The sequence below is a fragment of the Abrus precatorius genome, unplaced genomic scaffold (assembly GCF_003935025.1).
Source record: "Abrus precatorius isolate BTA unplaced genomic scaffold, Abrus_2018 Scaffold10, whole genome shotgun sequence".
Taxonomy (NCBI): Eukaryota; Viridiplantae; Streptophyta; class Magnoliopsida; order Fabales; family Fabaceae; genus Abrus; species Abrus precatorius.
The window spans coordinates 34,762,572-34,782,144 of NW_020874292.1; the positions used below are offsets into that span (position 1 = coordinate 34,762,572).

At 35.6% G+C, this 19,573-nt stretch overlaps 5 protein-coding genes across 10 annotated transcripts; 3 read left to right on the plus strand and 2 right to left on the minus strand.

The window, feature by feature from the left end:
• Positions 1–933: 933 nt before the first annotated feature.
• Positions 934–2,829, plus strand: LOC113852357 (pentatricopeptide repeat-containing protein At1g03540). Its single transcript, XM_027482584.1, has one exon. It carries the CDS (start codon positions 967–969, stop codon positions 2,827–2,829), a length of 1,863 nt encoding a protein of 620 aa, XP_027338385.1. The 5' UTR covers positions 934–966.
• Positions 2,830–4,042: 1,213 nt separating this feature from the next.
• On the minus strand, positions 4,043–6,703 carry LOC113852729. 2 transcript variants are annotated; one of them, XM_027483083.1, is made up of 4 exons: positions 6,554–6,703; positions 6,371–6,470; positions 5,105–5,494; positions 4,043–4,837 (listed from the first exon to the last, which is right to left on the minus strand). In XM_027483083.1, the coding sequence occupies exons 1-4, from the start codon at positions 6,658–6,660 to the stop codon at positions 4,709–4,711; spliced, it is 726 nt and encodes a 241-aa protein (XP_027338884.1). In that variant the 5' UTR covers positions 6,661–6,703; the 3' UTR covers positions 4,043–4,708. The 2 variants fall into 2 exon arrangements, with proteins under 2 accessions (XP_027338884.1, XP_027338885.1); XM_027483084.1 differs by having other exon boundaries at positions 4,602–4,837; positions 5,183–5,494; positions 6,554–6,695.
• A 474-nt stretch (positions 6,704–7,177) lies between these two features.
• LOC113846558 (p21-activated protein kinase-interacting protein 1-like) lies at positions 7,178–9,927 on the plus strand. Its single transcript, XM_027474979.1, has 3 exons — positions 7,178–7,876; positions 8,393–8,690; positions 9,450–9,927. Exons 1-3 carry the CDS (start codon positions 7,241–7,243, stop codon positions 9,512–9,514), a joined length of 999 nt encoding a protein of 332 aa, XP_027330780.1. The 5' UTR covers positions 7,178–7,240; the 3' UTR covers positions 9,515–9,927.
• On the plus strand, positions 7,211–19,511 carry LOC113846565. Of its 5 annotated transcripts, XR_003501700.1 has the most exons (6): positions 7,211–7,237; positions 15,511–15,669; positions 15,948–16,747; positions 16,888–16,983; positions 17,783–17,909; positions 19,228–19,511. XR_003501700.1 is itself a non-coding variant. In XM_027475001.1 (5 exons), exons 2-4 carry the CDS (start codon positions 15,576–15,578, stop codon positions 16,975–16,977), a joined length of 984 nt encoding a protein of 327 aa, XP_027330802.1. In that variant the 5' UTR covers positions 7,211–7,237; positions 15,511–15,575; the 3' UTR covers positions 16,978–16,983; positions 19,228–19,510. The 5 variants fall into 5 exon arrangements, 4 of the variants coding, with proteins under 4 accessions (XP_027330802.1, XP_027330823.1, XP_027330793.1 ...); XM_027475001.1 differs by lacking the exon at positions 17,783–17,909 and having other exon boundaries at positions 19,228–19,510; XM_027475022.1 differs by lacking the exons at positions 17,783–17,909; positions 19,228–19,511 and adding an exon at positions 18,356–18,664.
• On the minus strand, positions 11,410–13,810 carry LOC113846552 (pentatricopeptide repeat-containing protein At1g11290, chloroplastic-like). The gene has a single exon (XM_027474966.1). It carries the CDS (start codon positions 13,756–13,758, stop codon positions 11,557–11,559), a length of 2,202 nt encoding a protein of 733 aa, XP_027330767.1. The 5' UTR covers positions 13,759–13,810; the 3' UTR covers positions 11,410–11,556.
• Positions 19,512–19,573: the final 62 nt, after the last annotated feature.

Here is a 19,573-nt window from a genome sequence, read left to right on the forward strand (position 1 = left end):
TTTTTTTAATGAAATAGTTCTTTGTTTGTGAACTGAAATAAACATTTTCACACTTTCTCCGAATGAGAATTTATTATTTTAATTAAATCTAATAATTAAAACTAGGGAGGTTACTTCTAGTAAGAAAAATAAATTAAACGTAACCATTATAAATGTGCAAAAGTAGTTATTCCTAAAAGTAACGTGTTTATTTGTTGAAAAAAAAAATCGATCTGACTCAAATTTCAGAAGAATTGCAAAATTTTTATTTATCAAAATATTGAGATATTATTCTTCTTTTTCATCATAACTATCACCGGAATTATCAACTACTACTCGGTCTAAGAGCCCATTTGTTTTCTTCATATATATATATATATATATATATATATATATATATATATATATATAACTTTTTTAAAACCTAATCATATAATTAAGTGGATTTCTACCAAACCTATTTTGCATGCTCTAATTACGAATGAAAATGGGTATATATTTTATAGGTACGTAAAAAAACTGCACCGCATAATAAATAAATGTAATATTAAATTTAAAATTTATTATTAACTTTTTATTTATATTTATTTTTAATAACTATATTTATCATTATTTTCTTTTTTACCTAATATCGTTTTATAATAATCTTTTACCTAATATTATTAATTTTTTTACCCGAAACCTATATTTTTTTAACTCTAAATCAACAGTATTATAATTTATAATATTTAACTTTAACACGTCAATATTAAAAGTTCATATTATACAATATTTTGAAATATAAATATGAAAATGAGTACCATAACATCCTAATTTGATGGTCTTATATGGCACTACCTCGCCATGGAAGGAAAAGTGACCTGAGAGTATCGATGAAATTCCCAACACCACAACGAACGAACATGAAAAATCAAAATTGCAATGCAGCGAACGAGACAGTTCACAAAGAAGAAGAAGATCCGCTTCCAATGGAGGCGCCACTGCAGCATGCTCACCACCATCACCCCTTCCTTAACCGAGTCTCAGATCCTCCAACACTGCAAAAACGGCTATCTTCCCCAAGCCCTAACCCTCTTCCAAGCCCAAGCCCAAGCCCAAGCCCTCAACCCCTCTCTCAAGCCCGTGTTCTACGCCTCCCTCCTCCAAACCTGCACCAAAACCTCTTCCTTCTCCCACGGCACCCAACTCCACTCCCACGTCATCAAATCCGGTCTCCTCGCCGACCGCTTCGTCGGCAATAGTTTACTCTCCCTCTACTTCAAACTGGGCCCCCATTTCCCCCAGGCCCGTTCCCTCTTCGATGGGCTTTCTGTTAAAGACGTTATCGCTTGGACTTCTATCATCTCTGGCTATGTCCAAGTGGGCCAGCCCAACGACGCCCTCCAACTCTTCTCCCAAATGCTGGGTCTCGGCATCCAGCCCAACGCCTTCACCCTCTCTTCCCTCGTCAAAGCCTGCTCCGACCTTGGCAACTCCAAACTCGGGAAATGCCTCCACGGCGTCGTATTGACCCGCGGCTTCCACTCCAACAATGTCATCTCCAGCGCGTTGATTGACATGTATGGGAGAAATCGCGTGGTGGACGACGCCAAGAAGGTGTTCGATGAATTGCCCGAACTGGACGCGGTGTGTTGGACTACGGTTATTTCCACGTTAACGAGGAACGATAGGTTTAAGGAAGCTGTGGGGTTGTTTTATTCTATGCATAGCGGAGGTTTTGGATTGGTGCCCGATGGGTTCACGTTTGGGACGTTGTTGGCTGCTTGTGGTAACTTGGGGTGGTTGAGGCTGGGAAAAGAGGTGCATGGGAAGGTTGTTACGTTGGGGATGTGTGGGAATGTGGTTGTTGAGAGTAGTTTGTTGGATATGTATGGGAAATGTGGCGCCATTCGGTGTTCGAGGGTTGTGTTTGATGGGTTAAGGGAGAAGAATTCGGTGTCTTGGAGTGCTATGCTTGGTGCTTATTGTCAGAATGGGAAGTGTGAGAATGTGCTTGAGCTTGTTAGGGAGAGGGGGGTTGCTGAGATTTATAGTTTTGGAACTATTATTCGTGCGTGTTCAGGGCTGGCCGCGGTGAGGCAAGGGAAGGAAGTGCATTGTCAGTATGTGAGGAAGGGTGGTTGGAGGGATGTTATAGTGGAGTCAGCATTGGTTGATCTGTATGCGAAATGTGGGTGTGTTGGTTTCGCTCACAGGGTGTTTTTCAGTATGGAGGTTAGGAATTTGATCACTTGGAATGCGATGATTGGAGGGTTTGCACAGAATGGGAGAGGGAGAGAGGCGTTGGAATTGTTTGAGGATATGGTTAAGGAGGGGATGAGGCCAGACCATATCACTTTTGTCACTGTTCTTTTTGCTTGTAGTCACACGGGGTTGGTTGATCAAGGGAGGAAGTATTTTGCTTTGATGATGGAGGAGTATGGGATTAAGCCTGGGGTGGTGCATTACACTTGCATGATTGATCTTCTAGGCCGTGCTGAGCTAATTGAGGAGGCTGAAAGTTTGTTGGAGAGTGCGGATTGCAGATATGATCATTCAATTTGGGCGGTTCTTCTTGGAGCATGCACCAACTGTTCTGACTATGTCACCGCAGAGCGTGTTGCAAAAAAGATGATTGAGCTAGAACCAGATTTCCATTTGAGTTATGTTCTGCTTGGTAACATTTACAGAGCTGCTGGCCGATGGAATGATGCGCTGGAGATCAGGAAGTTGATGGAAGATAGAGGGGTTAAGAAGATGCCTGGAAAGAGCTGGAATGAAAGTGAGACGCAAAAGGGTTCTCATTTTGATTTGGCCCATATGAGTAATTTTGGGATGAGAGGTGTTTTGAGCGTGGGGAAGGCGGTGTGATGATAGAAATTGCCGTGTTGCGCTCATTAACTACATCTGATAAACTACTGGTTGATCTCTGGTGTCATGGAAGGATATGAGTTAATGTTTCCCTTCTGGCAGAGCTAGCATGTTAAGCAGCATAAGCTTCCCGTGGATTATCCAAAAGTTAATCCAAAAGATTAGATGCCGGTGGCATGGTGTTGTACACAGAAATTTTTCTCATCTGACTTCTGTCATATTTAACGAACCATACTTTCACTCTGGAACTGACTGGATTAGGAGCCTGAGAATACAGGGTCGAATAAATTTTCTTGTATTTATGGAGGGATCATCGTGATAAGGGTGCAGACTTCATTCAATCCGGTAGTCGAATGAAAAAAGAATTACACCTTTTGCGTGTTACCTTATTGGTGGAGCTGCACTGCATCGTCTCATGACTTGGACGTATCACCTTGTTATCGCAGGGCTATTGATGTTAATAATTCCCTTGCTAGCATAAGCACATTACATGATAGATTATTTAGGTGCAAATTGTTTACAATTCAAGCTTTGACTTGCGGGGACCTATCTTGTATCATTATCGGTTAGCGGTAAATGTTTCTTCCATCATTCCCTATTTCACAAAAATACACCTAATCCTAGACAGAAATCGGAATCTTAATTAAATTTGTTGTCATTTTAAACGGGTAGAATAAATGTATTTGAGGTTATAAATAATTAACATAACTAACTTAGGATAACCATTCTATGATATTTATCAAAGGTATTGTAGTTCTAAATTTTTACCTTTTATATGCATAATTAGTCTTCTAATTCAATTTTTTTTAAAATTCCAAATTAAGTTTTCTAATTTTTTTCAATTTTTTTTTCAAGATCACATACTTAAAAGGACCCCAAGGACTTTCCACTCATTTACTTAGACTAACACACATTGGTACTGTTCAATTTAAATGATTTGTTGTCTTAACTTAAAAATATCTAATTGTTTCTTATCCCGCCACATTGGGCAGTCCTTTGGATCGGAGGCCATAAGTCAACACATGGTCAGACTGACACAAAAATAGGGTATAACCAAATCATCTCCCATCTATTATCACTTCTATTGTCACTCCTATTTAATTTATTTTTTTTCTGTAAAATACCCATATTGTTAATATGATTACAAGAGAGAAAAAAATATTATAGTTATAAATTATTTAAATAAGATTAACAATAGACACTTGGGAATAACAAGACACTCCAAATAATACTAAGCACTCATAATTACAATAGAATATTTTTTTGGAGGACCTCGCATTACTAAAACATAGACATTATAAACTAGTTTCATCGTTGAAGTGTTTCAATTGCAGAAGCACAATTCAAAAACTCGCTATCCTCATCTTTATATACCATCAACAGTTGTAGAGGAGTCAAGACACTGGTGAGTAGTATACAATGTGGTGGATGACTTGGTTAAACCTACGAAGCTAAGCCTTTGGACAGGTAAATGCAAATAAAACCCACAAGTATACAAAGGACATGCAGTTACATGCTATGGCAGCATTCATCCCACTAACACACAAATTGCAAGATACTAAGATACTACTGGGATATTAAAATATGAGCCAGATCCAATATTGATGGAGAGAACTTGAGCAAAAGTTTGAGTGGTCTCCTTTGTACAAAACGTTTTAGGCAATTTTAAATTGAAACTTTCTTGTTTATATAGCCTTTAATTTGTTATTGACCCACCATGGGACTTGATATCTCAATAGATACTTCAAGGAAGTATAGAGAAAATAGGTGGGGGTTATAATAATGTTTAAGGAAACAATTCATGCACAAACACCAATGGTTCTGAGAATCAGATCCATGAAAATACCGGTTCCATGTTAGCATGTAAATAACTCGTGATTCAACCATATAATGCGCGCCACGGCTCCTTGCTTTCCCCTGAGGTCTTTTTGGGATTCCACACCACCCTTTCTTTTGAAAACTGCAGACCTGTAGTGCTAGCCAAAATCTCACCTATTACATGAATTACCTAGCACAAACCATAATAAATTAGCTGTTGAATGTGCACCCATTTATTGTAGAAAAAAAAGAGTGCCACAGTTCTTTAAAATAATGTTTTGCTGCTGCACAGTGAAAATAGTGGAATTAAGTAAACAGTTCCCATGTTTACTTTACAGGAAGGTTGCCAGATGCTACACTATCCATAGAGCCCAACCATTCTCCGAACAATAGAATTTTTTTTTTATAGAAATCAATGAAGGTCATGTGCTTTAAAAGTGATAAGGAAAATAAATACCTCATGCGGTTTAGTGGAGTTGTTTTCCATATATTGACTAGTTTGTCCAATTAGAAAAAAGGTTGGTAACTTCATTACTCGAACAAAGTGAAGAAAACATGCAAAAGTTTCAAGCTGAATCTGCAACGAAGGCGGTGGCTCGTGGGTTTTGTTGAGTAAGGCCTGCATTATGTCTGTATTTTCACCGATCCGAATGCCAAAAATTAAAGGTTTGCTTTCATCTGATCTTAGGGATTTACTCTGCCCTTTAACCTTGGATGATTCCACCAAAAATGGTACCAAAAGAGTTGGCATCAAGGATGATTTATCTCCAGCAATATTATTAAGGACCTCATTAAGAGCACAAGCTAGTACTGGTGGCTCATAATGTTGCATAACCACAATTGACACCTGGATACAGAGTATAACAGAATCGGATGTATTTCTAGAAGGAAGATTAAAGAACAAGGATAACAAATTATCTTGGAAGATAATTTGTATAGTTGAAGTTTAACCATTAATATGACTTAAATCTGATTGTTTGGAGCAGGATCTCCAAGGAACAAATTATTAGAACAGCGGTACTGCAAGCTGTAAATCACTGGAACCAATATTGATTGATAATTAATAAATGAATAAGTATACATGATAATAAGTAATAGCAAATAGTTCCAAGTCTCTGAAAGAATAATTCATCACTCTAGGCATTACCCTCTTAATTTTGAAATGAAATGAAATGCAATACTAGTTCAACATAGAATCAGAGTTTAAGAGAATCGTGTGTCTGTAAGGAAGACTATTGTGTAAGGATAAGAAATTATCTTCAATCTTAATGTGGAAGGCATAGTTATTAATCTCGGATAGCAATAAGTAGCATCCGACTCCCAAAATGCTATAGTGGATTTGATGACTGCTATTTAAAATTTTCTAATATAAATATATAATCTGTACAAGTGCACATAATTTACATAGATAAAGCTAAAAAATTACTCATAAATTCATATTTCATAGCATATGCAGTGTTTATTAACAAAAAATCGTAGGTGTGATCTTTAGTGTAGCAAAATATACAAGTAAAGGGAAGGAAACAAAACATCTTAAACATTCGAAGTGATTCCCTAATCTAATCTAAACATTTGCCCTCAATTATGACAATTTGGCTATTTGAGGCAAATGGGCATCTTAATTTTCTGCTGACAGTAAGTCCAGTTCTTGAATTAATAACAATATGTGTGAAGATGAGAGAGAAAGAGTGAAAGGGTGGTTGCGAAAAAAGAGGAACTTAACCTTATAAGTGCCCTGATTATCGACGAAGTGAGAAACGGTGGCAGATGCTTTGATGTGCTTGATTCCATAACCCTCCAAGGAAAGATCAAAGGAGTCTTCTCTGCAACATGAAAAGGCATCAAACAATGTTGAAGATCCTTCACTCAGTGAATATAAAAATTGAAGAAGAAAAAGGTTACATACAGGCGGGTAAAGGAGGAAGAAGGGTCAGGGTGGAGAGCTTCAGAGATAGCGGAGGCGAAGCCCTCTGTGTCTCTGAACATCAACACTACCATGGGAGCTACCTTCATTTCTCTTCTCTTCTCTTCTCTTACCTCAGACCTCAGTTGCTTCAACTCCAACTACCGTCACCCTTCTTATAATTTATAAATATAAATTACTAAATCAAACTACGAAATCAATTAACTTTTTTTAATTGCTAAAATATCTTTCTAGATTTTTAAAATATTAAGCAATGATAACTTTTTTTATTGATAAAAATTTTCATTTAATTATTTATGTTACTAAATGGCTATTATTTTGGTTTCTAAAATCAATAATAAAGCTTAAAATAAACAATTCTATATATAAAATGCAAGTTATTATTTTTTAAAAAATATCTTAAATTAAAATATTTTTAAGAGTTACTTTTTATATTGAGTATTTAATTTTTATATTTTAATTTTTAATTTTAAAATTATTTAAAATAATACAACAATTATTTTTCTATTAATAATTAAAAGTAAAATTTATTTACAATATTAAAAATCTAATATAATTCTTCAAATAATTAAAAATAAAAAACTTTAATATTGAAAAGGCAGAGACACACTCACAATAACAATTGAGGTAGGGTTTAAGGGGTGTGAGAGAGACAGAGAAGAGAGAAGAATGAGTTTGGTAGCAGGTTCATACGAAAGATTCATATGGGGTTTCACCTTAAACCCTCAATCCCTAACCCTAACCCCCCTTTTCTCATACCCTTCACACCTCTCCCTCATTAAAACCCTCGCCGTCTCCGGCTCCGTCGTTGCCTCCGGCGGCTCCGACGATACCATCCACCTCTACGACCTCTCCGCCGCCTCCTCCATCGGCTCCCTCCACCACCACTCCGCCACCGTCACCGCCCTCTCCTTCTACGCCCCTCCCCACCTCCCCTTTCCCCGCAACCTCATCTCCGCCGACGCCTCTGGCTCCCTCTCCATCTTCGACGCCGATGCCTTCGTCCACCTCAAGTCCCTCTCCGTCCACCGCAACGCCGTTAACGACCTCGCTCTTCACCCTTCCGGTAAGCTCGCTCTTACGGTTGGCCGCGACGAGTGCCTCGCCATGGTTAACCTCGTTAGGGGCCGCCGGAGCTTCTGCTGCCGGCTCGGAAAGGAAGCTAGTTTGGTGAAGTTCGATGCTGCCGGCGAGAAGTTCTTCATGGCAACGGAAGAGAAGGTCTCCGTCCACGAGGCCGAGGATGCGCGATTGTTGTTCGAGTTGGAATGCTCCAAGCGTGTTCTCTGCGCCGCACCCGCTAAGGTTTGTGCTTCATCGAGTTCTATCTCCTTTTTTTTTTTTCACAATATGTTATTGATTAAGGTTATGGAGTTGTAGAGCATCTGGTCTCTTTGATTGGCAATTGGTTTTCTTTGTTTCTGAGTTATCTTAGCAGTTAATGGCATATTAGGTATATTTTGTAAGAAGAAAAGAGCTAGTTTCTTTATTGTTAATGTTCATGTGATCTTGGATAAGGATTTGTTAACAGTTGATTTGAATGAAATATAAGAGGAGGAAGGAAAGGATTTAGAGTGAAGTTTTCTTAGATAGCCAGTTTCAGTCAAGTGGACTATCTCTGGCATAGATGATCTTTACGTGCAACACTGCATAATTACTATGTTTCCTGGAATTTATTTATTTTAAGGAGGTTGGTAGTGAGGGCGGGAACATTTTGATTCGACCCCTTAGTAGGCGAGTGTAATCTGCGGGTTGATATCAATCAATGAACACTGTATCTATAATTTGTTCTTTACACCTATAATATATTCTATGTTGCAGAATGGACTTCTCTATACTGGTGGTGAAGACCGAAACATCACAGCATGGGACATAAAGAGTGGAAAAGTTGCATATTGCTTGGAAGAAGCACATACTGCCCGTGTGAAAGGTATTGTTACACTCACAGATAGTGATGGTGGTGCAGGGGATGATGAACCATACCTAGTGGCATCTGCATCATCTGATGGGATTATACGTGTCTGGGATGTTCGAATGGCTGTCACAGAGAAGCCAAATCCACTAGCTGAATGTAAGACACAGTCAAGACTGACATGCCTTGCTGGATCATGTTTGAAAGGTAAGTTGTAAATACTAATTATTCTTCTTTATTTACAATTTCCCATTGTAGTGCACTGTACTGCATGTTTTGGCTGCATGATTTGTTTCCTTAAGAACCATCATGAGCTGTTGCTGTTGATGAGTTACGCTTTTATCAACATTTATCTGTCATTATTTATAAGCAGCCTATAATTTTGTGCTGTCTATACCCAATTGGAAAAGGTTTGTTTTATTTGTCATTCAATGACATTGTTTATTACTGTGTTGCAAGAAATTAAAATCATTGGCTGATGTCTATGATGAATATGAAGTCTAGACATATGTCTCATCTATGAGGTTTCCTGAGCCTTAGCTCTGAACTTGCTGTTGTAATTTTTAACCTTAATTGCCTATGAATGTCTTTACTCAAAGGGCAGGGCGATTTGGTGGTTTTGGGAGAGTGACAGTTTTAATAACTCGGTACTAGAGGGTAGGTAAAGGATGGTGTTTTCTGAGTCTCCAGTCTTACATGAATTATAGGAATAAATGAAAACAGGAGGGGAACTCACTCACGAGCACTCACGAGGGATTTGAACCTTTGAAATCTTTGAGGAACTTAATAGTTAAAATACTTCATAGATATAACCTGCCAAACTGGCTGATGTGTTAAGTTTTATGAAAATGGATCTTTCATTTGACTAGGAGTTTAAGGACTTTTCTTTCTGCCTGTTCATTTCGTTGTATCCCAACTTTATATACACTTGGTTCTCTACCTTGATGTTAAAATTTCTTTCTACAGTGAAACGACCCCAAGCTGGAGAGAGTAAATCAGAAGTAGAGGATCAAACAATGGAAGATGAATAAGCTTTCTAGATGGCATACTAGAGAAAATCATTTTGCTTATTGACAAAAGTGGCACTAACATCCCATTGCGATGAGAAATCTATTGCTGCTTGGGCCCAGTTTATTCTATCTGTGGGTTGCAGAATACCCTCCCCGTTCTGCACCCCCTCTGTCAAACACACCACTGCTGTTACTGTTAGCCTCATACATAGGTACTTACAGGCTAGCTTATGGCCTATTTTTGTAAAAGGATTCTGATAACAGAAAAGGATTCTTACATGTTTAATTTTTCATCGCTAGTAAGTTTACTGTTTATTTAATCTTATGTAGATAACTTGTGTTTCTTAAAAGTTCTTTTTACTTTTATTCAATATGTTTTCTGGTAAGAATTATTAAAATATTTTTTTGAAGTTTAATCGAAGAGCACTTATATTATAAAAGTTTTATGTTGTCATTCATGATTTAAATGATATATTAAGGTCTTGTGGTTGAATAAGGTATGTAGAAAAAGAAATCTCTTGTTAGGAGTTGGTCTCGTAATATTGTAAATATTTTTGGTTCGAATAAGTTTGTTGCAAATGGACAATGTTTATGATCTTAAATAAAGAGAAAAAGAAAAATACTATTTTCCTCAACACGCAGGAATGGAATTTTACCAACGAGTAACTATTTTCTGAGTAAATATACGATTTGATTCTTAACCGTATGTTTGTATCCAATGCAATGAGAGGGGTTGAAATAGGATGGATTAAAATGTGTTCATTTTTGTTCACTTCTACTACAGTTCGAGTAAATTGTAATGAATGAGTTAAATCTGAGAATTTCGGTGGGTTTCGCAGTTGTAGATTTTCTTGAGCTACTGGGTGGAATCCTGAATGCACATTTTACCAAGGGGATGCTCGACTGATTTTCATATTTTAAGTTTTAAGATTTTAAAAGATATAATCATTCTTATATTATATAAAATATTAAACAAAAGTAATTTTATGTTAAGAAAAATGATGTCATAAAAATTCAGTTTTTTTATTAATAAGATAATTTAATTTTAAATTTAATATAAAAAGTCTTTCATATTATTTATACACTCTTTCACTCATTCAAATAAATTAAAATAAAAAATTATTTTTCTTCTTTTTTTTATTCATCCAAATACGTACCATTTCTATTCTTTTCTTTTCCATTTCTGTCATTCCTATTTCCTTCTATCTTTTTCCTTCATTATTTCACTCCTTTTTATCCAAGTAGTGTCAAAATGATATTTTATTTATCTCTGGTCCTTGAATGTTTGGTTTTGTATAATGTCGTATCCAAATGTGTTAACTAACTCACATTCAAAGACTATATTATGTAAACAAAATTAACATATCCAAAGACTATATTATGCAAAACAACATTTTTGGAACCAATTAGTTCCATTAAGGATTAAAATGTGAACAAGTTAACAGATTTGAAGACTAAACTGCATCAAATAGAACTTCTAAAGAATAAAAGTAAATAAAGAGTTAGTTTCAAGAACAAACTTACAAATTTACTTTTTTTATTTTGTTACATAGGACATAATGCCCAAATCAAATCATAGAACAGCAGAGTACCACAACGTGAACGGAGATGAACCAAGAAACGAAAGCCAACCTCACGGTTTGAAGCAATGCCAAACATATTTCAAATTATTGGAGGCCTTTAGAGGTCTTACTTCTAAACCAAACACGCCAATACCATTAAAAAGTTAATTACATCGGTTTTAGAATTTCAAAGATAAAAAGGAATTAAACAGACATGTTAATGGTTTCAGCAAAAGGAAAAATGAGCACAGAATGATCTTCTCTCGCCATTCATGATACCATAAATATCACCAAAATAAATAAAAATAATAACAACTTAAAAAGAATAACCAAGACGCAATTATGATTATGACCCTTTTGTTGGTAATAGTAATAAAGGATTATGATGAATAAAAGTTTGGAAATTGCAATTTGTAATTTGTAATTTCAACTCCAAGGTAAAAATGGAGGTCACAGGACAATTACAATGTCCACTGAATTTAGCTTATTAGGTGTAAGGTGTTATAGGTGCTTGAGTTGATTCATGTACAGTTCACATCCCTTAATGATAGGAGTGTCAAAGAGTTCAAGATCATCATCTTTCATATCCCCTGCTTCCAACTCAAGAACTTTTAATATTGAATATATATCTTCCCATCTTGGATGAGATTGATCCGCAACACGAAACTCATGTACTTTTCCATTTAATTCAAGCCAGCTGCAACCTGGTGTTTTCTTCAGTCCTCTCTCTCTGAGAAAACTCCTCATTTTAGCAACTTTGTCCCACTTTCCAGCAGCAGCATATATATTAGAGAGCAATACATAGTTTCCAGCATTTTTAGGTTCCATATTTATAAGTTTCTGAGCAGCAAGTTCTGCCAAACGTGTCTCAGAGTGCATTTTACAGGCACTCAACAAGGGGCCATAAACTCTGGCATCTGACTCGAACGGAATAGTTTCTATTATTTCACTGGCTTCATCGATTTGTCCAGCGCGTCCTAGTAGATCAACCATACAGGCATGGTGTTCTTGACTAGGTTGGTAACCATATATTCCCACCATCTCCTTGAAAATCTCCTTGCCTTCATTAACAAGGCCTGAGTTAACACAAGCTGTGAGCAGCCCCAGAAATGTTACTTGGTCTGGCATAATGTTTGATAGTTTCATTTGGTTGTACAAATCAAAACATCTAAACCACTCTCCATGTTTAGAATATGCACTGATCATAGAGTTCCAAGCAATTATATCTCTATGGCTACTTTTCTCTTCATCAAAAAGTTTTCTGGCCATTTCTATGCAACCACACTTTGCATAGCTACTGAGAAATGATGTCTTAAGGGATTTGAGTGAATCAAGGCTGGTTTTCAATGAGTACCCGTGTAAGTATCTTACATAATGCAATGCCCCTATCTTTGCAAACGCTGGCAAGATGTTAATGACTATAATGAAGTCAACTCTAGTACCACTCAACTTCATGTTTAAGAATAGAGACAGAGCCTCAAGAGATTGGTCATGCATTGCATATCCTTTGATCATTGCACTCCATGTAACCACAGTCTTGTCCCCTATCAATCCAAAAATCTTATGTGCCGAATCTAAGTTGCTGCACGCAGAATACATGTCAATAAGAGAATTGTGAATGGATACCTGATAATCTGAACCATTTCTTATCACATGGGCATGCATTTGCTTTCCCCATTCCGTATATTTTAACTGTGCAATCGATGAAATTGCGGGGATTGCTGTGAACAAGTCAGGTCTAAAACCTGATCTAAACATGCAATATACAAGTTCTAAGGATTCCTTAGGGCACCCGTTCCCAGCATATGCTGAAATCATTATGTTCCAAACTACAAGGTCCTTCTCAGGCATTTTCTCAAATAGCATTCTTGCATCTTTTAGACTACCCAACTTTGCATACATTGACAACAGTGCAGTATTCACAGTTAGTTCTTCACACAAGTTGCTCACAACAATCAAAGAGTGGAGGACTTGTCCTATCTTCAATAAGTTCAAGTTAACTGCTGATCTTAACAAGTTAATCACAGTAACTGAATTGGGTTGGATATTCTCTTTTCTCATCCTACAAAAGAGTTGAAAACTTCCCTCCATTTTCCCACTTTCAGATGCCTGAGAAATCAAGTTATTCCAATAATTCAATTCCATAACAGAACCTCCTCCTCCTGTTTCATGCCCATTAAAAAACCCATTTTTGTCATACAACTCCATCAAAGCGTTCCTCACCATGTTAAATGCATCCATACCCAATTTCACTACCTGCCCATGAACTATCTTCCCTTGTTCATGAGACACAGAAAAACATGATCTCAAAACAAAAGAGCAACTTTCTTCATCTGGGCACATGGATTTCTCAACCATCACTTTGTACAAAAAGAGGGTCTTTTCATATGCACCAAACTGAGACAAGTTTCTTAAGATTGCATTATAAAGAGCTGAATCTGGGTTTTCAGTGAAGTAGAAGAGTTTCTGGGATAAATCCATGAGTCCAAACTTGGCATAGGAATCCACGAGTTTGGAGGAAAGTGATGAGTTTTGGTGGAGGCCATAGAGGAAGAACCTGGCATGGACTTGTTGAAGGTGTTGTGGTTTGGTGCAAAAATCTAATATAGAAGAGGAAGTGTTGAAAAACCTCGTTTGGAAAAGTAGAATGTTGGGGATTTTGGGAATGTTAGAGAGCTGAAACAAATGGTGAGTGTGGAGCATGTCTGCGTGAACCTGACAACATCCTACGTTGTTTACTTATGGAGCTACAGAATCATAGATGAAGCTAACTAAAACGACTATTTCTATGTCAAATGCATTCATACCCAGTTTCATTATTTATTTATTTATATGCAAATAATTTGTAACAGATTATATCAACAAATTTTATCAATTAATAATTAATTCAAGTAATACATGATTTAAAAACTATTATTATATTATTATTTCATCAATTTCTATTATTTACCTTCACATAATAAAATTGAATCCCCGTTCTTATAACAGGTATACATACTATTCTTATACAGTGACATTTTTCTCTCATTTTAAAATATTTTTTAAACTTTCATATCAATGTCTGTTTGTTTTACTCACAGAATAACGTTTACAAAGTTTTTAATGCAGGAACACAGGTCACTTTTTTCTAAGGTAAATTTTTTATTTCCAAGAAAATTTTGTTTGGGTGACTTCACGGCGCTGAGCCCATGTTTCGTTTAGGTTTTTCATGGAGAAAGAATCCTTTTTTTTATTACTTTTTTAAAAGTTGATAAAAATATATATATTCTTTAAAATCAGCTAAACTTAATACTATGTAGTAACTTTTCTTAATGAGCTTTAATTATAAACTTTTATGTCAAAATCAACTCAAAATAATTCAAATCAAAATTAATTTTGTTTCTAATAATTCTAAACACATTTCTAAATTCATTGTATTCTAATAAAAACCATTAATTTATTTACGTTTATAGAGAAACCCTTTAGAAATATGACAAATGTAAATTTGATAAAAATAATAAATTAATTATAAGAAAATAACAAAAAAAATACCTGTCTACTATTGAAGAGATCAAACAATGCACCAGAAGTCAATATCTCATAAATCATGCATCAACTGAGTTGGCAAAATGTAGACCTCTCAATTTCCTTAAATCTCTCATTCACACAATTGAATTTGCCAAAAAGAAAAAGAAAAAAATGCCCACAACTATAAAATATTAAAAAATAATTTCATTATTTAAATGACTAAAAATCGACACCTTACTATAATATTAGAATAGTTATTATTTTTATATACACATATCCTAAAAATAGATTTTAAATATAAAAATTCCTAAAAATATCCCTTATTAATATTTAGCATTTATCTTTTGAAAAAGAAAATGAAAAAAAAGAGGAAGAAAGCCTGGTCCATTTTTGAGATCCCAATGCCCATTCATTCCCCAGTAGATTCCAAATATTGAATCATGAAACCCAACCTCACCTTCTCATCCTCCACCTTTCACCAGGTACTGCCTTACTAAACGGAAAATGTTTTGTGAAGAAAAAAAAGTTGCTTTTTTATTTTAAAATATATTTTTAAAATGTGAGTATAATTATATAAGATTAAAATAAAATAAATTACATATAATTAATTAATTAATTTGTGAATATTTAAACAATAAAATTGTTTCCCAGATTCTAATAATAATAATCATAATTAATAACGAGATGACAGAACACTTTCCCTTGATCGCAGAAAAACACTAGACTAATAGACTTCATTTGGTTGTACGTCACAGAATCCAAGTGTCAAGAGGGAGTGAAGGACATGCATTCTCACTGAACCATCATTTCATTTGCCAATTAACAATTTCAATTTTTCAAATCCAAAGATCTATCTCCATCCTAATCTTCCTCATCCTTCTCCCTCCTTTTCAATTCGACTCTATGATATATCTTTGCTTTGTGTTGTGTTGTCCACAACAATAAAGTGAGAGAGAGAATCAGGGGACAAAAGGGGAACATCCCACCATTTGTGGTTAGTCCCTCACTCAATCATGCCATCAGGTGCTAAGAAGAGGAAAGCAGCCAAGAAAAAGAAGGAAAAGGAAACTGAAACCAACACCAACCCTTCAACCAACCTACCTCTAGGTACTGTCCCACTCTACTTTTTCCATGCAAAGATTTATACTTTTTATTTTCTATTACTTTTTTGGTCATTTTGGGGATATGGGTATCTGTTATTCTTCTCGTTTGTAGCATTTAGTTTGGTTGGGATTTCGGGGTACTGTTAGCTTCCGAGTCTTTGTCATTCATAAGAGATCAGAACATACTCTGTAACTTTGTGAATAATTTAATGATTCTTTGTGTTGATTTGGTGGTTGATTGATAATGGTAGTGAAACTGATTGATTCAATTGCAAATGTTAGGGAATGATGAGTTGAAGTCCCAAGATGAGAAAGGAAGTGACGTTGGTGAGGGTGGTTCACCTGCACATGGTGACCATGATCATCCATTTGATGAGGGGAATGAAGAGGTGGAGGAGAGAGAGCCTTCAGTTGCTCAATCATCTGCTGCTGCTTCCAAGGACTTGGATGAAGTCCCTATTGATGCTGCTAAGATCGATGAAACTGAAGGAGGAAAGGAAGGTGTTGTTGTGATAGAGTGGGATGTGAAATCTGAGGAGAGTTGTGAGGGCAAAGATGTTGCCAAGGAATCTGATCATGGGAATGGAAACTTCGGTAGTTCAATTGATGAAATTGTAAATGTGAAGAGCACAATGGAAGAGTCCCATAATTCAACAAAGGAGACAGTTGCATTTGATGAGTTGGATAAGTCCATAGATTCTTCGCATGCCAAAATGACATTAATTGCTGAAAATGCACCGGTTGAGGAGGCTGGTAATTTGGTTGCAGAATCTTCTGTTGATTCAGTTAAAGCAGCGGCCTCTATATCCGAGGTAAAAAACAGTGACACTGAAAATGTTTTAGTAGAGAAATCGATGGGCTCTCAAGTTGGGGGAACTGATCTTACTGCAAAGAAAAGTGAGGATAAAGTATATCCCTTCTCTGATCAGAATGTTACAACATCAATTTTGGAGGAACCAAGACCGGGGGAATCTGACAGTAAAGTATCATCAGCATCAGTGTCTGATAGCCCTACCCCTGAATCTGCTATTGGTGCTGAACATGTTAAAGATTCTGATACTCCAGAATTATCTGAAAACCAGGTTTTTTCTTCTTCTTCTTCCTCTTTTTCTTCTTTTTTATCATACATATATATAGAAGTTTTGATATTGGACGCTTTTAGTTGTGATTTTTTTTGTTGACAATTATTTTTAATGTTTTTCTTTGCTAAACTGATATGCAGCCTTTGGTAGCATCAGCTCCACGGGTGGTGCAAAAGACTTCCTGGTTGAGTTGCTGTGGACTGTTTGAAGTGCTACCAGGCAACAGATGAGTTCAGGTCGGAATTAGTTTATATCGAAAAATTTTATATATATATATATATATATATATATATTTTTTTTTTTGAAGTTTGAACTCTCTGTCAACTTCAAAAGTTTTACTTGCCTTATGTGTATGTGTGCCTGCTTCCTCTTACCTGTTTGCAATTGTTTTAGTTGCTTACCCTGTTACATTGATGCTAACGGGTGGGATTTTCTTCCATTTATGATATTTAGGTTTTCAAACAGTAGTTTATTGGTTTAATTGTATTCACTAATTACTGCCCAGTTGGTTATGGTCCTCTTTCTTGGCATCTGTTTTTCTTTTTTTGTTTTTATGTATGATGTGTAATCTGGTTTTTTATGGTCATCTATTTAACCATTAATGGGATATGCAATGACAAAATTAGGAGATAACATGCTTGTGGCTGCTGAAAATCAATATTAGAAAATATTAGTGAATCATAAAGTCTTCAGGATACAGGATGGAGGATTTAGAATTTTATGTAATTTGTGGATGTTGGTTTGGAAAAGGAAGGTACATTTTGAAATCCACAAGTATGTACACTCAGTCATAAAATTGTTGGTAATATTTGATGTTTTGAGGCCAAACAATAGGAAATGGCTGTTTGAATATTTGCTTGACCGGAAATTTTAAGCTGTCATGTATAAGCTCTAGAATTTTTGCAATTTGCTCTCACGTAAAAGCTGATTGTGCTTGAAGTATTGACAACTCTATAGGCTAAAATTAAAGATACCTAAAAGCTCTAGCTATGAGCCTGAGACTTAACATGGTTTTGTATTAAAATTTAATTTCAGGTTTGGGGTTGGTGAAGATTGAATTTTGAAGCACTTGGTCAATGATATTTTGACATAGTTCAAGAACTGCTTGACCATAGAGTCTAATATGGACCAAGAGTGACTTTTTGCACTTAACCCATCTCTAGTGGCATTATTTATGCTATTGGAAGACATTAAGTGCTGGTCGTCAAATTCAATTAACTAGAATATAGACATCATGATTTAATGGAAACCTATCACTTTGTTAAATTGTGCTTGGTGAAATGAAAGCGATGCTTGGAGTTAAGAAATCTTTATGATTGCTCTTCATTGCTGAATACAGAAATATCGATAGTTGTTCCCTTGTTTGTCTATTACTGTCTTGACTTGTGCTCATGCTTTAAACCTTAGGTTTGGGGTGTGAGCTGTAAACATCAGCATAACCTTAATAACTCTATCTTTTGTTGATGAGAGTACACACAGCCACACAAACACTTGTTCACACCATTGCAGCTTTTCCTCATCCTTTTTCCCTTCAAGCTTTTCCATTCTTGAAATATGATGATTTTGACAATTTTTGTTTTCCAAATTGTTCTCTAATTCCTGCTGCAGATAAACTTAAGAAAAGAAATGGAAAGCCAATTATAGAGATTTTCTTCTCTCTCCATGCTACTTGTTATGACCCAACTATCCCAAAAGCTTAAGCTATTAGGGGAAGACATCCGAGTGATATTATATATTTTTTATACTACCAACAGTCCAGGATTGGCACTGTTTTTACTTTCAGCAGTCACAAAAGTCATTTGTTGATCTTTTTAACTTATTGCTATTAGTGCCTATAGTCCTAGTGCACAAGACTTGACCCTAAAATTAGTTTATATATTGAACCGTACTGTCCTTAAACTAATAAGTGAATGTATTTCTCGGATGCTCTCTGTCTCTCTCTCTCTCTCACACTCTCTACTACACGCACTTTTAAATGAGAAATAAGTTATCAGTCTTTGCTTTGGTGTTCATAAAATTAAATAGCTCGCTGGTTTGCTATACCTTAGCATTTTGATTGCCAGCGTAATATGAGTAGGTAAAGAAGTAGATAGTATCCTGTTTATGCAACTTCACGACCTCTTTCTGGCATCAATGTATTTTTAATATTCCATTTTCCCTATTATCTTGTTGGTTTCATGCAGCATAATACTTAAGATTCCTGCAAAATTATTTAACTTTCTCATTAGTTTTATCGTTCTTGACTTGCAAGTGGTTTCTCTTATATTTAAAATTTTACCAGGATTAAGACAGCTTCTTGACATAAAAGAATAGTATGTCTGTAGTGTATTGCTTTCTTTGCATGCATATTATTTACAACTTTATCCATCAATTTATGAATTGTCTTATATTGTTTGTATAGTTCTGATCTTGAAGATTATTATAGTTTAGAATTATATATAGTTTTTGTTGACAACGTTGGCCATATGCTTCTCTTGCAGAAATACAAGCACGAGGATCTCATCTAATGGACCAAACTTGTGAAGACTTGGGACTTCCGTTCAGAAAATTTTGTGATATTTTAATTTAGATGCCTTCTTTAAGATTTTCCAAAAAATAATGGGCAAGAGACCCACCTAATTAATCCATATGAGGTTTATTAAAGGTTTGTTGTATTAATTGTGTTAGCAACAGTTTCAGCTCAATATATCTGAGTCTTTAAAACTTATCAAACTACATCTTTATTAGTCTGCATTTATTATTCTCCTTTAGTTTTGTCCCAACCACCCCACAAATTTACAATGTAACAATGAAGATTTAATGTTTATCACCTTATGTACATGTGTA

Bases quoted from the DNA above. Each gene is read 5' to 3' on its own strand.
- LOC113846558 (XM_027474979.1), top strand. From the start codon at position 7,241: ATGAGTTTGGTAGCAGGTTCATACGAAAGATTCATATGGGGTTTCACC. The intron at 7,877-8,392 runs GTTTGTGCTTCA...TCTATGTTGCAG, and splicing joins TCTGCGCCGCACCCGCTAAG to AATGGACTTCTCTATACTGG. The intron at 8,691-9,449 runs GTAAGTTGTAAA...TTCTTTCTACAG, and splicing joins TGCTGGATCATGTTTGAAAG to TGAAACGACCCCAAGCTGGA.
- LOC113846552 (XM_027474966.1), bottom strand. From the start codon at position 13,758: ATGCTCCACACTCACCATTTGTTTCAGCTCTCTAACATTCCCAAAATC.
- LOC113846565 (XM_027475001.1), top strand. From the start codon at position 15,576: ATGCCATCAGGTGCTAAGAAGAGGAAAGCAGCCAAGAAAAAGAAGGAA. The intron at 15,670-15,947 runs GTACTGTCCCAC...TGCAAATGTTAG, and splicing joins TTCAACCAACCTACCTCTAG to GGAATGATGAGTTGAAGTCC. The intron at 16,748-16,887 runs GTTTTTTCTTCT...ACTGATATGCAG, and splicing joins CAGAATTATCTGAAAACCAG to CCTTTGGTAGCATCAGCTCC.
- LOC113852357 (XM_027482584.1), top strand. From the start codon at position 967: ATGCTCACCACCATCACCCCTTCCTTAACCGAGTCTCAGATCCTCCAA.
- LOC113852729 (XM_027483083.1), bottom strand. From the start codon at position 6,660: ATGAAGGTAGCTCCCATGGTAGTGTTGATGTTCAGAGACACAGAGGGC. The intron at 6,471-6,553 runs GTATGTAACCTT...TTCATGTTGCAG, and splicing joins TCTTCCTCCTTTACCCGCCT to AGAAGACTCCTTTGATCTTT. The intron at 4,838-5,104 runs GTATTTATTTTC...GGTTTGTGCTAG, and splicing joins ACTCCACTAAACCGCATGAG to GTAATTCATGTAATAGGTGA.